Source organism: Chrysemys picta, chromosome 16 (assembly GCF_011386835.1).
Source record: "Chrysemys picta bellii isolate R12L10 chromosome 16, ASM1138683v2, whole genome shotgun sequence".
Lineage (NCBI taxonomy): Eukaryota > Metazoa > Chordata > Testudines > Emydidae > Chrysemys > Chrysemys picta.
The window spans coordinates 4,232,247-4,247,181 of NC_088806.1; the positions used below are offsets into that span (position 1 = coordinate 4,232,247).

The window sequence follows — 14,935 nt, forward strand, 5'->3', positions numbered from 1 at the left end:
TCTGGCCCCATTGACTCCAATGGAGAGATGCCCATTGACACCAGCTGGGATCTGGCCCCATTGACTCCAATGGAGAGACGCCCATTGACCCCAGCTGGGGATCTGGCCCCATTGACTCCAATGGAGAGACTCCCATTGACACCAGTTTGGGATCTGTCCTCTCAAGATTTCTAGATTCTTGCCTCTCTTCCAGGCCTCTTCGACAGGTCGGGATGGGATGCTGAAGCTGCTGGCCAAGGGTGTGGAGAACGTGAGTTACGAGGAGCTTTGTCTGCCAGATGACCTGGAAGCTCGTGGTGTCAGTTCGCTCCCCAATTACTACTACCGGGATGATGGCATGAGGATCTGGACAGCAGTGGAGAGGTGAATCCAGGGGGTGGGGGCTAGTGATGCTGCGGAGGTGGGGGTGGAGAAACCACAGTGGAGCTGGGGCGGAGCAGTGAATCTCTAGGAGAAAACAGAGGTAGTGCTTTCTCAAGCCCTGTCCACAGACCAAGCCCCACCCACCGCATTCCCCTTCAATGAGGTGCTGCTCCTAGTAGAACATCACAATGGGGGTCATTTCTTTCCTCTGTAATGTGCTTTCATCCGCAGTGATGTAGTCATCGGGAGCTGGAAATTGTTGTCCTTATGTGTCAGAGTTAATGGCACATGTGGGGAGCACCTCACCACCCTCCTCTCAAAGCAATGGGCTCAGGCTCTCTGCAAACTCAGGCAGCGTCGCTGCATCAGGTTACATTCAGGTCACAGTCTGGAGGTTTTCTTCATGTTCATGAGGCCTGAAGATTTGGGCTCAATCCACAGCTGATGTGAATCTGTGAGACTTCAATACACCTGTGCTTATTCACACCCACTGAGGCTCTGGTCCTATCATTTTTATTCATAGATTCTAAGGCCACAAGGGACCATTGTGATCATGTACTCTGATCTGCTGTCTCACGTAGGCCAGAAAACCTCCCTAAAATAATCCCTAGGGCTGATCTTTCAGAAAAAAAAGCACCCAATCTTGATTTAAAAATTGCCAGTGAGCGAGAATCCTCCATGACCCTTGGTAAATTGTTCAAGTGGTTAATTACTCTCACCTTTAAAAAATGACACCTTATTTTCTGTCGGAGTTTGTCTAGCTTCACCTTCCAGCCATTGTCTCTTCTTAGACATTCTTTGATTGACCGAAGAGCCCATTTTATATATTTGTTCCCCATGAAGATACTTATGGACTGTGATCAAGTGATTATAGTTTGCTACAGTCAAATTTAGAACCCCACTGTGCCAGGCGCTGCACAGACCCTGACAAAGATCAGAGCCCGTGTTGTGCCAGGCGCTGCACAGACCCTGACAAAGATCAGAGCCCGTGTTGTGCCAGGCGCTGCACAGACCCTGACCGAGATCGGTACCATCAGGGTGCTAGGTGCTGTAGAGAGAGACACCCACGGACAGAAGGTTCCTGCCCCAACCTGCTCACAATCTAAATAGACAAAGGATGGGAGAGAGAACCAATGGAAATTGTTTCCGTGAAACTTTTGATTCTCTCAAAAAACAGCTGTTCGCTCAGCTTTTGGCTGAAAAATTTCAGGTGGTTCAAAATTGAGCATTTTTCACAAACCCCCAGAAACCCCAGAAAACCCTTTCAATGATATATTAGGTTTGGGGTAAAAATACACCAGCTGGTATCTGGCCCTGTTGATTTCAGTGGAGTGAAGCTGATTTGCATCTGGCCCTGTGGAGCCGCATCAGTTTACACCAGCTCATGATTTGGCCCCCGTGACTCCAACAAAGCAACGGGCAGTTACCCGCACTGGGGCTCGGGCCCATTGACCCCAATAAAGAAATGCCCCTTGATAATAGCTGGGAAACTGGTCTCACTGAATCCAATGGAGTGACACCCATTTACACCAGCTGGGGATCTGACCTACTCCTCTGTCTTTCCAAGTCCCTAGTGCATGGGTAGGTTACGGGGCAGGACAGGGATTTAAGCCTTTTCCTCGAGCTGCTGAGACACGGACACGTTCCCGCAGGCAGCTGGGAAATGCAAACAGCCTGGGCTAAATATCACTGGGCGTGACGGAGGCTTTCCGAAGCTAGTTGATCCACCGACGCTGAACGTGGCTTTGGAAAGAGATTTTTGCCAACAGAATTGGGGGTTTGTCTCAGGGACGCAGGGGAGGGAGCACAGAAAACGCTGCCCAGGTGAAATTCGCCTCGGCTGAAAGCTTCTGAAAGGGACAGACGCTTTCTGGGACGTCGCCCTTCCGGCGGGGCAGGAGCGATCGATATTAATCGTTGCCCCTCGCGCCGATCCTTGTCAGATCTCAAAGGGCTTTGCAAAGGCAGGCCAGGAGGGTGACCCGCCTTTGAGAGAAACTGAGGCAGGCCAGATTTGCAAGGGTGCTTTGGCATCCGCCTGACAGGGCACATCTCAGCACTGACAGGCTCCCTAAAAACCACACGGGGAGAGTTAGGCATCAAAGAAGCTACAGGCCACTAGGCAGAGCTTTGGGTGCCTAATTGAAGGCTAGAGGGCAGTGCCTGATTCATAGCCACAAATCTTCCCCTGGAATGAGGCCCTTAAAACAGGCGAGTCCTTTCCTCACAGGGAACCTCTCCTGCCACCCAGTTATTGCACAGGGGTTGGGGCACATCTAGGGTTACCATATTTGAACATTGAAAAAAGAGGACACTCCATGGGGCCCCGGCCCCGCCCCAACTCCGCCCCTCCCCCGGTCCCACCCCTTTCCCCACCCCCGGCCCCGCCCAACTCCGCCCCTTCCCTGCCCCCATTCCAACCCCTTCCCCAAAGTCTCCGCCCCCTCCCCTGAGCACCCCACATTCCCCCTCCTCCCTCCCAGCCACACGAAACAGCTGCACCAATTCTAAAGTCAGGCACTCCACTAGTATAGACTCCCATGACTTTAATGAAGCTGCTCAGTGGAGGATCTGCCCCGGCGCTCAGTTTTTGGGAGCGGTCAGGACACGCAGCTTACACTGTTCTGTTTCCCAGCTCCCCAGATGCCTTGGAGCACCCAGTTCTCCTCCCTGCCCGGTAAAATCCCGGACATTTTGAGCTATTTAATTCTTTAATTCTAAAACGTAATTCTTTATATGTAGTGAACTTTGTATTTTCGTTTTGGCATTGTGTTTGCTCCTAGGATCAGGGGCAGCCAGGGTCTCCACGTGCTGGGCCCGCCACAAGCCAAGCTCAGAGGCTCCCATTGGCTGGGAAAAGCTCCAATGGGAGCTGTCGGAGCCAGCCCCTGCAAGCCCTGCCCCCACAGCTCTGATTGGGCAGGTATTTCGCAGTGATCCACTACACTGCTGTGTCTCATCACAAATGGGGAGCTGAGTGCCATACAGCACACCCCAGCCCCAGGAGCTCTGATCCACTTGCAGGCAAGGCAGCCCGATGCCCATCGCAGCCAGAGCTCTGATCCCTCTGCACACTCCTGCCTTTTTCACACTGCCCTCCCCTCCTCCCCCACCACAGTCAGTGCTTTTTGGCGACTCCCCGGAGCAGCTCCCCCAGCGCTGCCCCCCACCTGTGCAATCAGCGGCGCATGGTACTCCCAGCTTTGCTGGCATCCCTGGCTTACCTTAGAGCAGGCTCTGGCGACTGCTGCTGCTCCCTGACTCTTCGGCTCTGTTTAAGAGCCAAGCTGCCCTAGTGCTACCGGCTTCAGGCACTTCTCCTACCTGGGCTCCAGCTGAGCTGCTCCTCCCAGCTCAGACTGTAAGAGCTGAGCTGCTGGCTTCGGGCAGCCCTCCCCTACCTCAGGACCCAGAGCTGGCTGGACACGTCCCTTCCCCGGCTCCAACTGAGCTGCTCGGCTCCGCCCCCTCAGACTTACAGAGCAGAGCTGCAGGAGCCAGCGTTACCGGCTTTGGGCAGCCCCCCCCCCCTGCCTCCGGACCTTGCACCGTGGGAGCAGCTCAGCTGGAGCCGGGTAGGAGAAGTGCCTGGCTGGGGGCTCGGGGTCCGGAGGCGGGGGGGGGGGCTGCCCGAAGCTAGTAGCGCTTGCTCGGGCAGCTTGGCTCTGTAAATCTGAGAGAGGAGGAGTGGAGCAGAGCCACAGGGGGAGAGGAAGTGCCGGCCATTTTCCCGGACATGTGTGGCTTTTCAGCAATTCCCCCCGGACTGGGGTTTGATTGCTGAAAAGCCGGACATGTCCGGGAAAAAGAGGACGTATGGTAACCCTAGGCACATCCCTGTGTTCAGATTAACAGGCTGCAGAGTGGGGCTTCAGACCTGGGTCTACCACATTGCAGATTACTGCACTAACTACTAGGCCATCAGGGGACACAGGCCTTTCAGAGCTGGTTCCTGTTTTTAATGTGAGGCCTGATCCCTTGGGTCTTCTTATGCCCATCAGATCCCCAGCTGGCATCAATGGACAAGTCTCCATTAGTATCAATGGGGCCAGATCCCAGCTGCTGTCAATGGGCGTCTCTCCATTGGAGTCAATGGGGCCAGATCCCAGCTGGTGTCAATGGGCGTCTCTCCATTGGAATCAATGGGCCAGATCCCAGCTGGTGTCAATGGGCGTCTCTCCATTAGTGTCAATGGGGCCAGATCCCAGCTGGTGTCAATGGGCGTCTCTCCATTAGTGTCAATGGGCCCAGATCCCAGCTGGTGTCAATGGGCGTCTCTCCATTAGTGTCAATGGGCCCAGATCCCAGCTGGTGTCAATGGGCGTCTCTCCATTAGTGTCAATGGGCCCAGATCCCAGCTGGTGTCAATGGGCGTCTCTCCATTAGTGTCAATGGGGCCAGATCCCAGCTGGTGTCAATGGGCGTCTCTCCATTGGAGTCAATGGGCCATTTCCCAGCTGGTGTCAATGGGTGTCTCTCCATTGGAGTCAATGGGCCAGATCCCAGCTGGTGTAAATCAGCATTGTTCTATTGGCGGCAGTGCAGGTCTGACATCTTGATCAGGACACCCAGAACTGTGAGATACCCTGTTACCCTGCAGCCTCAGCAAGGACTTCCAGGGTGAGATTTTGATGTCTGGGCTGGGCAGGTGTCAGTATAGGTGACCAGAGTGGGGTTAACTTCCAGGAATCACTGAAATCACATCAGTGCTATTAGCAGCATCCTGCCACCAAAACAAAAATCTCTATGTGTGGCAAATGGCTTACAACTGAAACTCTGTTAGGAAATGTACACTATGTATTCCTAGTCCTGTGGTGCCATCTAGTGACTTTCCCATAACATTTCATTCTCTGTAATTTATTATCTCATTGGGGTTTGATTCCTTTCTCACTGCCCCCTTGTGTAAATCAGGAGTAACTCCGCTGGAGTCTCTAGGGCTGGTTCCCCTCTCACTCACCCCAGTGTGACTCCAGAGTAACCCCATTGCATACGACCTGACTCACTGGTTTCTCCTTTAACCCTCACAGCTTTGTCTCTGGCATCATTGGGCTGTACTACCAGAGCGACGTCACTGTCGAGAAGGACTCCGAGCTGCAGGCCTGGGTGGCAGAGATCTTCACTGAAGGGTTTATGGGCAGGAAGTCATCCGGTACCATCCTCCAACCCCTCGCTCACCCTCTCCAGCATAGCCAGTGGGGTCTGGTTAGAACTCACTTAGGGCTGGGAGAGGCCTAAAGGGTACCAGGGTGTGGCCGCATCTCCCGGGGAAGGAACCGTGCAGGCCTTTCATTGTGGCCTCGCTGCTCCAAGTAGAGGCCAAACCAGTGTATAAGGACCCACGTGGGGGGGGGGGGGGGAATTGATGATGGGCTCTTCGATCTAGCAGAGAAAGAGGCAGCAACTGGAAATTGAAACCAAACCAATTCCCACTGGAATGAAGGTGTAAATTTTTACCAGTGAGGGGAATCAACCATTGGAATAACTCACCAAGGGCTGCAGTGGGTTCTCCACCACTAGTAATTTTCAGCTCAAGAATGGATGTTTTTCTGAAGGCTCTGCGCTAGCTGAACCAGGACTTAACTCCGGGAAGTTACACAGGTCAGAGCAGACTGTCACGGTGGCTTTAGCATCTAGGAAACGTTCCATTTCAACGTTCTCCAAAAGAAACATTTTGATTTTCATTATGATCTTTCAGTTCATGAAAAATTTCAGTTTTGTGTGGACCCGAAATGATTTTTTCCCCCTTGTATGGCACGTGAACCAAAAATTCCATTATTTGCCCCATTCCTCGTAGCGGGGAATCATAGAATCATAGATTAGGGCTGGAAGAGACCTCAGGAGGTCATCTAGTCCAACCCCCTGCTCAAAGCAGGACCAATCCCCAACTAAATCATCCCAGCCAGGGCTTTGTCAAGCTGGGCCTTAAAAACCTCTAAGGATGGAGATTTCACCACCTCCCTAGGTAACCCATTCCAGTGCTTCACCACCCACCTTGTGAAATAGTGTTTCCTAATATCCCACCTAGACCTCCCCCACTGCAACGTGAGACCATTGCTCCTTGTTCTGTCATCTGCCACCACTGAGAACAGCCGAGCTCCATCCTCTTTGGAACCCCCCTTCAGGTAGTTAAAGACTGCTATCAAATCCCCCCTCATTCTTCTCTTCTGCAGACTAAACAAGCCCAATTCCCTCAGCCTCTCCTCGTAAGTCTCCCCTGATCATTTTTGTTGTCCTTCGCTGGACTCTCTCCAATTTGTCCACATCCCTTCTGTAGTGTGGGGCCCAAAACTGGACGCAATACTCCAGGTGTGGCCTCACCAGTGCCGAATAGAGGGGAATAATCACTTCCCTCAATCTGCTGGCAATGCTCCTACTAATACAGCCCAATATGCCATTAGCCTTCTTGGCAACAAGGGCACACTGCTGACTCATATCCAGCTTCTCCTCCATGGTAATCCCCGAGTCCTTTTCTGCAGAACTGCTGCTTAGCCAGTCGGTCCCCAGCCTGTAACAGTGCTTGGCAAGGGGGGATGTGTGTGTGTGTGTGTGTTGTTCCCCAGGGCAGAGATGACTCTTGGTGTTAGCTCACTGCCTGTGTCATTTTCTCCACCCATCAGGTGTCCCCTCCACATTGCAGACCAGAGCTGAGCTTATCAAATTCCTCACCATGATCGTTTACTGCAGCTCGGCCCGGCATGCCGCTGTCAACAGCGGGCAGGTAGGAGAGAGTTGGGGAGAGCTGAGTTTGAATAGCCCTGAAATATGCTGCGTTGCAGGTGCCCACCCCTCTTTGGCACCCTGGGAAGCTCAGCTGATTTGGTGGGTGGATTTCTGCACTGGTCCAGAGGGTGTCTCCATGGCAAGGAATATCAGTGTCACTCCATTGACACCAGCTGGGGATCTGTCCCCATTGACTCCAGTGGAGAGACACCCATTGACACCAGCTGGGGTCTGGCCCGATTGACTCCAGTGGAGAGATTCCCATTGACACCACCTTGGGTCTGGCCCCATTGATTTTAAACTGGAAGTAAAGTGCCCAGTTTTAGCAGGGTGGATAATTCAGTGTTGGACCCTCAAGTCCTTTAACCGGGATTGTGCATCTGGTTCTAGCCCCTCCAGAGGTTGTTGGCCTCCATTCAGGGATCACTGGGCTAGGCAGCTCAGACTAGGGGCTCATAATTGTCCCTTTTGGTCTTAAAAACCTACCAGCCCAATCTGCTTGGGGTGACCCCTCTGGGGAACAGACCTACCCAGCCCCCGGCTGAGTGATTTCCCCCGGGTCACACAGGAAGTCCCTGTGCACTGAGCCCAAGCCACCTCAGGGCTAGGTGGGTTCTCCCGCTTTGGGCCCATGAAGACATTGGTGCTGCACCACTAGTGCTAGATTCACACTGTTGCCCCTTTTTGATCCGAGTGGCTAGTCAAGTTTCAGGCCCCTCAGTACGTTCCAGGTAGATGCAGAAATTGATGGAATCTGGTATTCTTTTCGATGCAGTCTGATTTATGTACCAGGAATGGATAAATGCTGCTTCTCCGAATGCAGAAAGAACCCAGGCTTCTTTAGTGAACAGTCCCCAAACCTCTCTCTCTCTAGCTTTTCCCAGGGACACACTGGGTATGTCTACACTGCACATGAAGCCCGGGGTGTCACTCAGGTTTGAGCCCAAGCCCGCCTTTTGTCCCCACACAAACCAATCTGACTTGGGTCAGGACCCAGATCCAAGGACTTTGCTGGTGGGGTAGGTCAGAGCCCGAGTCCTGCTGTGAATCAGATCCAAGCCCTGTCATTGGGCAGTGTGGACACAGCTCAAGCCGCAGGTCTAAGTCAGAAGGTCTGTGTAGTGCAATATGGGCTGGAGGCTGGGTAGCCGACTGTCATGGCTGGTGTAGACACAATAAATCCTGCAGCTTGGCAGGGGGTTCGGCTCGATGACCCTTGCGGTCCCTTGTAACTCTGTGGTTCTATGGACGTGCTGGCATGGCAGAGACCTGGGGCCAGCAATTGGCAACCCAGGTTTACAAGGCAGTGCGGATGCTCAGGCCTGGGCTAGGGTACAGCAAGTCCATACACCAGGGTCCCACTGCCCCAGGTTTACACTGCACTGTAGGCGCTCAGGCCGCGTTTGCCTTGCTGGCTTCTTCCTCTGCCTCTCGCTCCGTTCTCCTCTGGTCACCGTTTGCATTCTCTGTCACACAATGGATCCCCCCCCACGCGCTGCTAGTTTCTGAGCAGACTCTAACAGGCCTTGTTTTAGGGGTGGCCCCTTGATTGCCTCTGAAACGACGGGGGCGTTCCCACGGCAGTTTGACAGGCTTTCGCCCGGCTCCTAGCAATGCCATTCCTCTGAGCACGGCTCAGCCACTCAACACCCTGCCCTGGTGCTTAGGTGGTACCTCTGCCCGTGGCACACAGCAGTTTAGCCTCCGGAGGATAGAAATGCTTTAGCCTAACAAAACACTCCAGGGGGAAGTGGTGAAATGGACGGGCCTGTGCTAGCCAGGAGGTCAGAGGAGAAGATCCAATGTCCCCTTCTGGCCTTAAACTCTATGACGCGGTGAAATTTCCCCCCACCATCCCCAGGACAGTCCCGAGACAGAGAAAGGGGGAGGGAAGGCACAGCACTGGGCTGAGAGGGCTCTGCCCCTCGGCAGCTGCGGCGCACCCTCTGAATGGAGGATCTGCTCGAAAGGGGCCACTGAGGGTCAAGCAGGGGGAGCGAGTGAGGGAGACGCCGTCTGCAGGGTGGGAGCCAGTTTGCAGCTTCTGGGCCTGAAGTGGTGCACAGGAAAGTGTCTGGACCCAACCTGGCAGGCAGCGGCCTGCCCCTTTTCCCTCCCCCGCTCCCTGCTGAGGGAAAATAACCTGACTCAAGGATGGGGGCTGGGAAAAGCTCATATGGCTGAGTGAGTGCCTGAGGCTGATTGGGAGCTCTCCATTGCGGGGGGGCTGCGCCCACGCCCCAAACCAGGGAGGCAAGAGACTAGTCACACACATCACTAAGAGGTGAGCGAAACATTTCACACCTCTCCCTCTTGGGCCCTGGGCCCAGACCCAGTGGAGCAGGAGGGCCCGGGTCCCCCTACCTCTCTCCACCACCTATTTGGGAGAACTCTAGGGCTTGACCATCTGCTATTTGCCTGCTAGGCCTGCTGGCCACCAGGCTAGCCTGTTCCCGCGATACACCAGGTATGGTCTGTTCCCTGTCCTTACATTGCGAGTCAGCTACCGCCCCTCGAGGTGTTTTGGGGTTTATGGACTGTCGAGCCATGGCCTGCTGGCCTCTGAGTGAAACCCACTATAGATATGGCGAGTGCTCCCACAATGCACTGCATGAGCGTTCGCACGGGGGCTCAGCTTGCTGTGGTGCTACAGTCCATGAGACGTGCCCCTCTGAAGCCTCAGCCTCCCCCTTGCGCAGGACAATATGGCAACTATGCCAATTCTGCAGCACAGCACCTGCCGCAGTGCTGCCTGACATGAGGGAGGTGGTAAGTCCATCAAGGGCTGTTAATCAAGCTGGGCAGGGTGTCCCCAGCCTCGGAGTGCCAGAACCTGGGAGTGGACGGCAGCGTATGGCTCACTCAATGATTGCCGGTTCTGTTCATTCCCTCTGAAGCACCTGGCATTGGCCAGTGTCGGCAGACAGGATACTGGGCTAGACGGACCATTGGTCTGCCCCAGTGTGGCCATTCTTATGGGGCAGTCAAGGTTGGTTGGCTTGTGTTAAATCTGTTGCTGCTAAATTGTATACTAATTCCTTGACCACACGTTGGTTCATTATGAAATATAGTCAAGAGATCAAATAGTCAGTGTCAGTCAGGTTTGTGAATATGGTACAGGAAAAAGGCTCTGCACACTACCAACCTCCAAGGAGCCAGCTCGTGCAGTGATGTTACGTTCACCTCATGCGGACGGTGCGCTCCCCAATTTACACATTTCAGCTGGTATCATTGCTGTGATTTTACAAGTTACACATGTCACAAAAACCCAACCCATCAGTTCGTTCCAGTTCTCTAACTTCTTGTTCTGTTCGTATATTTGTTCTGGAGGCTAATATTCCAGGCACTGATCCGTGAAGGTTATTCCTTGGCTTGTAGTAAGACAGAGAACAAATGTATCTTGATTTTTGACAAGTTTCCTATCTGCGACAAGCGTTTACTTCACCAGATGCAAGGTGTTATGGGACACTTAGCATCAGTGACCAGGATTATGGCATTCATAGATTCATAGACTTAAGGTCAGAAGAGACCATTATGGTCATCTAATCTGACCTCCTGCACAATGCAGACCACAGAATCTCACCCACCCACTCCTGGAACAAACCCCTAACCTATGCCTGAGTTATTGAAGTCCTCAAATCAGGGTTTAAAGACCTCAAGATGCAGAGAATCCTCCAGCAACTGACCCGTGCCCCATGCTGCGGAGGAAGGCAAAAAACCTCCAGGGCCTCTGCCAATCTTCCCTGGAGGAAAATTCTTTCCCGACCCCAAATATGGCGATCAGTTAAACCCTGAGCATGTGGGCAAGACTCACCAGCCAGCACCCAGGAAAGAATTCTCTGTAGTAACTCAGGTGAGCACCTGGGCTAAGTCTGCTGTGTAGATGTACTACCACCTAAATGCTGTGTCTTTAAGGTCTAATCAGGATCCACAGCCCGGCTTTGTAGCCACTAGGGTCCCTTTCTCAGGACTCCTGGGTGCTCTGGGGCAGCTTTCCCTCCCCCAAGGCGAGGCTCTGACCCACCGGGGTGTGTCTGTACCACAGTACGATTTCGCCGCCTGGATGCCCAACACACCAGCAACCTTGAGAGCTCCCCCGCCCACCACCAAGGGCACCGCAACCTTGCGCAGCATCCTGGACACCCTGCCCGCAGTGAATGCCACCTGCGCCCTCCTCTCCCTCCTCGCCGTTGTGAGCTACGAGCCAGGAGACCTGGTGAGTGGCGCAGCCCCATGGATGCTGGCTGAGAGCTGTGGGCATGGCTGGGGGAGACAGAGGGACAGATGTGTGTGTGGGGGGGAGACAATGGCTGGGGAATGCTGGGAGAAAGAGGGTATTTATGGAAATAAGTCCATGCATATTCATCAGCCCTGCAAATTAGGGTGGTTGCGAGGGACCCATTCCCCAACTCAGCCTTCCTAGTGGAGCTGGGTCCCACGGAGAATTTCTGCCATTTTGAAATTGCTTCCTTCTGTGCTTCAGAGCTGGGCGCTCAGCCAGCAGCTGCCACTCTCTGGCTGCCCAGCTCTGAAGGCGGAGTGGAGAGATAGGGAAGCGCAGAAGGAAGGGTGGCACGGTACGGCATTGCCAACTCCCTTCTCTTTAATCTATTCATTGTATGCCATGTTCAGTTAATATCGCTCTAGCTTTTTAATCAAAATGCCAAGTCAAATGCCTTACAGAAGTCTAAGTCTATTACATCAATACTATCACCGTTATCAGCCACGCTTGTAATCTCATCCAAAAAGGATATATCAAGTTAGTGTGACAGGATCTATTTTCCATAAATCCATGCTGAGTGGCATTCATTATATTACACTCCTGTCATTCTTTATTAAGTCCCATATCAGCTGCTCCATTATATTGCTCAGGATCGACATCAGGCTGACCAGCTTGGGAAATCACATTTACTCTTTTTAAATATTGGCACAATGTTAGCTTCCGTCAAGTCCTCTGGAACTTCCCTAGTGCTCCAAGATCTATTGAAAATCAGCGTTAGCAGCCCAGTGAGCTCCTCAGCCAGCTCTTCTAAAACTCTTGGTTGCAAGTTATCTGGATCTGCTGATTTTAAAAAATGTCTATCTTTAGTGGCTGAGGTTTAAATTCCTCCCGAGATACTAGTGGAAAGGAAAGAGTGTTATCATCATTGGATGATATGACTGCAACATCTGTTTTTTTCCCCAGTTACAGAACAGAAATATATATTGAACACTTCTGCATTACAGCATGTTAAATGTTAAATATAATATATATACACTATAATATTTCAAAGTTTTGTTTCTCTAATGGCATAACACTGTAATTTAGTATTCAATAGACCCTATACAAATATATTAAAATATTTTGATCACATCAAGACACTACAGGATAATATAAAAGATATATACTATTAAATAGAATATTAAAAGATTATAATAGAATATACAAGTTTAAATGAACTGATAAAGTCAAAACAAAACATTTTCACCGGATCAAAGTTCAACAAGAAAGTCTAAATGATTTCCACTTTTTTCCCATTGGAATTGACGCGTTCCTGTGAAACATTTACATTGTGACAAAACTCCATGTTCGGATGGAAAACAATTCCTTGGAAATTTCCCTAGTGACTCCCCTCCCCAGGGTAAAAATCCAAATCAGGCGAGGTTCAACACGCACGGCAGGACAATCTCACCAGACTGCATTTGGGGTTATATGGGAAACTCAATGCCGCAGGATGGGCAGCAGGAGTAAAACAAACACAGGGAAGTCGTTTGTCACACAACGCATCCTAGGTGCTGACTCCGTCCATGCTATGGGGCTCAAGCACCTATGGGGAAAAAATAGGGATGCACAGCACTCACGCCCATGCTCCGCCCTAAGACCCCGCCCCTGTTCTGCCTTTTCCTCCGTGGCCCCACCCATGCTGTGCCTCTTCCCGCCCCGGCTCTGCCTCTTTCTCTGAGCACGTCCCGCAGCTCCCTCCTCTCCGCTCCCTCCCCCCGTCATGCGCCCTTAAGGCAGAAAGGAGGGAGCGGTTGGCGGGAAACACTTGGGGGGTCAGAGAAGAGCGAGCAGCAGCCAGGCAGGGGGAGCCTCGGGGGAGGAGGCGGAGAGAAGCGGGCGTCAGGTGCCTGGGGATGGATCACTTGATAGTTGTCCTGTTCTGTTCATTCCCTCTACAGCACCTGGCATTGGCCACTGTTGGAAGACAGGACACTGGGCTAGATGGACCATTGGTCTGACCCAGTGTGGCCGTTCTTATGTTCTGTTGGAAGCAGATATTGGAGTTGTTCTCATGGGTGGCTAGTGAGAGATTCCCTGGTACCCAAAGGGGAAGAGAAAGCATCAGTTGTGCCTGATTGTCCATTACCCAGGAGCATCAGAAGGGATCCAAGAAGTAGTACATTCGGGCCAGCTTGGAAGTGACCCTGGTTCTTCCCCTTTGCCAAGGGGGATCTGTGAGTTCAGTGCCTCCATATTCACTTCTCTCTTCGCTCCTTTCCAGAGACCCCTGGGCTACTACCCTGAGGAGCACTTCACTGAGGAAGAGCCCAAGCGGCTTATTGCAGCCTTCCAGGCACGTCTGGCGGAGATCTCCAAGGAAATCCAGCAGAGGAACAAGTCACTGCCCATTAGCTACCCCTACCTGGACCCCGCGGAGGTTCAGAACAGCGTGTCCATATAACCCTGCAGGGCACCTCCTCCCAGTGCTCAGAGCACTTTCCACCTGGCCTGAGAATGTCTCGACAGAGCCAGCGGGAGGTTTCAGGGAGATCTGGCTGGCAGTGCTCAAAATGTGACCTCAAAACCAGAAGGCAAATAAAGAAAACCTCACATATGTTAAGATTAATCTAATTATTTTTAAGCCATTCTCGTGATTATGGAGGGCCTGGCTCCTGGGATTTGAACACATGGTGTTGGCAAGACTTGCATTTAAAGTGTGCTCACTGGGCAGCTGAATTAGATGACAGAACAAGGAGCAATGGTCTCAAGTTGCAGTGGGGGAGGTCCAGGTTGGATATTAGGAAAAACTATTTCACTAGGAGGGTGGTGAAGCACTGGAATGGGCAGCGGGGTTACCAGCACGTGGTTCTCACCCCTGAGCCAGGCCAGTCAGCTGGGTTTAAAGCCCCACCAAGCCCAGCTGGGAGCATTTTATCTGTGGACAGGAGGGGGGACAGGAGGGTGGTGAAGCACTGGAATGGGTTCCCTCGGGAGGTGGTGGAATCTCCATCCTTAGAGGTTTTTAAGGCCTGGCTTGACAAAGCCCTGGCTGGGATGATTTAGTTGATGTTGGTCCTGCTTTGAGCAGGGGGTTGGACTAGATACCTCCTGAGGTCTCTTCCAACCCTAATCTTCTATGATTAGCACCCACTGCTGTGAATCTGGGAAGTAGCCCATCCTCAGGGTAATGGACTCAGGCTCTCGGCAGATTCAGGCAGCATTGCTGTGTCAGTTACACTGGGGACAGTTGCCCCCTCTCAGAGCGATCAGCTCAGGCTCTCTGCTGACTCAGGCAGGCATCTCTGCATCCACCACACTTGGGGCAGTTCCCCTTCTCAGAACAATTAGCACAGGCTTCCTGAAGACTCAAGCAGATGTTGCTGCATTGGTTACACATGGGGGAGTTCCCCCCGCTTCAGATTGATTGTTTCCCAGGCTCTCTGCAGACTCAAGCAGACATCACTGTGTCAGTTCCATTCAGGGCAGTTTCCCCTTCTCAGAGAGATCATCTCAGGCTGGCTGAAGACTCAGGTAAGCACCTCTGCATCGCTTACTCTGCTTGGGCAGTTTCTCCCCGACTATATCAATTTAATTCTCATGGTTATCAAGCCAATCTTATGATTTTTGCAGAGCCAGACTCAGTACTTT

General features: G+C 52.4%; 1 protein-coding gene across 1 annotated transcript in view; it reads left to right on the forward strand.

Annotated features, from left to right (window-relative positions):
- Nucleotides 1-13,901, forward strand: part of LOC112061332 (hydroperoxide isomerase ALOXE3-like) — a 35,156-nt gene extending 21,255 nt beyond the window's left edge. Inside the window, exons 10-14 of the mRNA XM_065569255.1 lie at nt 194-363; nt 5,391-5,512; nt 6,981-7,081; nt 11,129-11,299; nt 13,569-13,901. Coding sequence (XP_065425327.1) covers nt 194-363; nt 5,391-5,512; nt 6,981-7,081; nt 11,129-11,299; nt 13,569-13,748 — 744 coding nt within the window. The 3' untranslated portion in view covers nt 13,749-13,901. The remainder of the gene's footprint in view (nt 1-193; nt 364-5,390; nt 5,513-6,980; nt 7,082-11,128; nt 11,300-13,568) is intronic.
- The last annotated feature ends 1,034 nt before the right edge of the window (nt 13,902-14,935 follow it).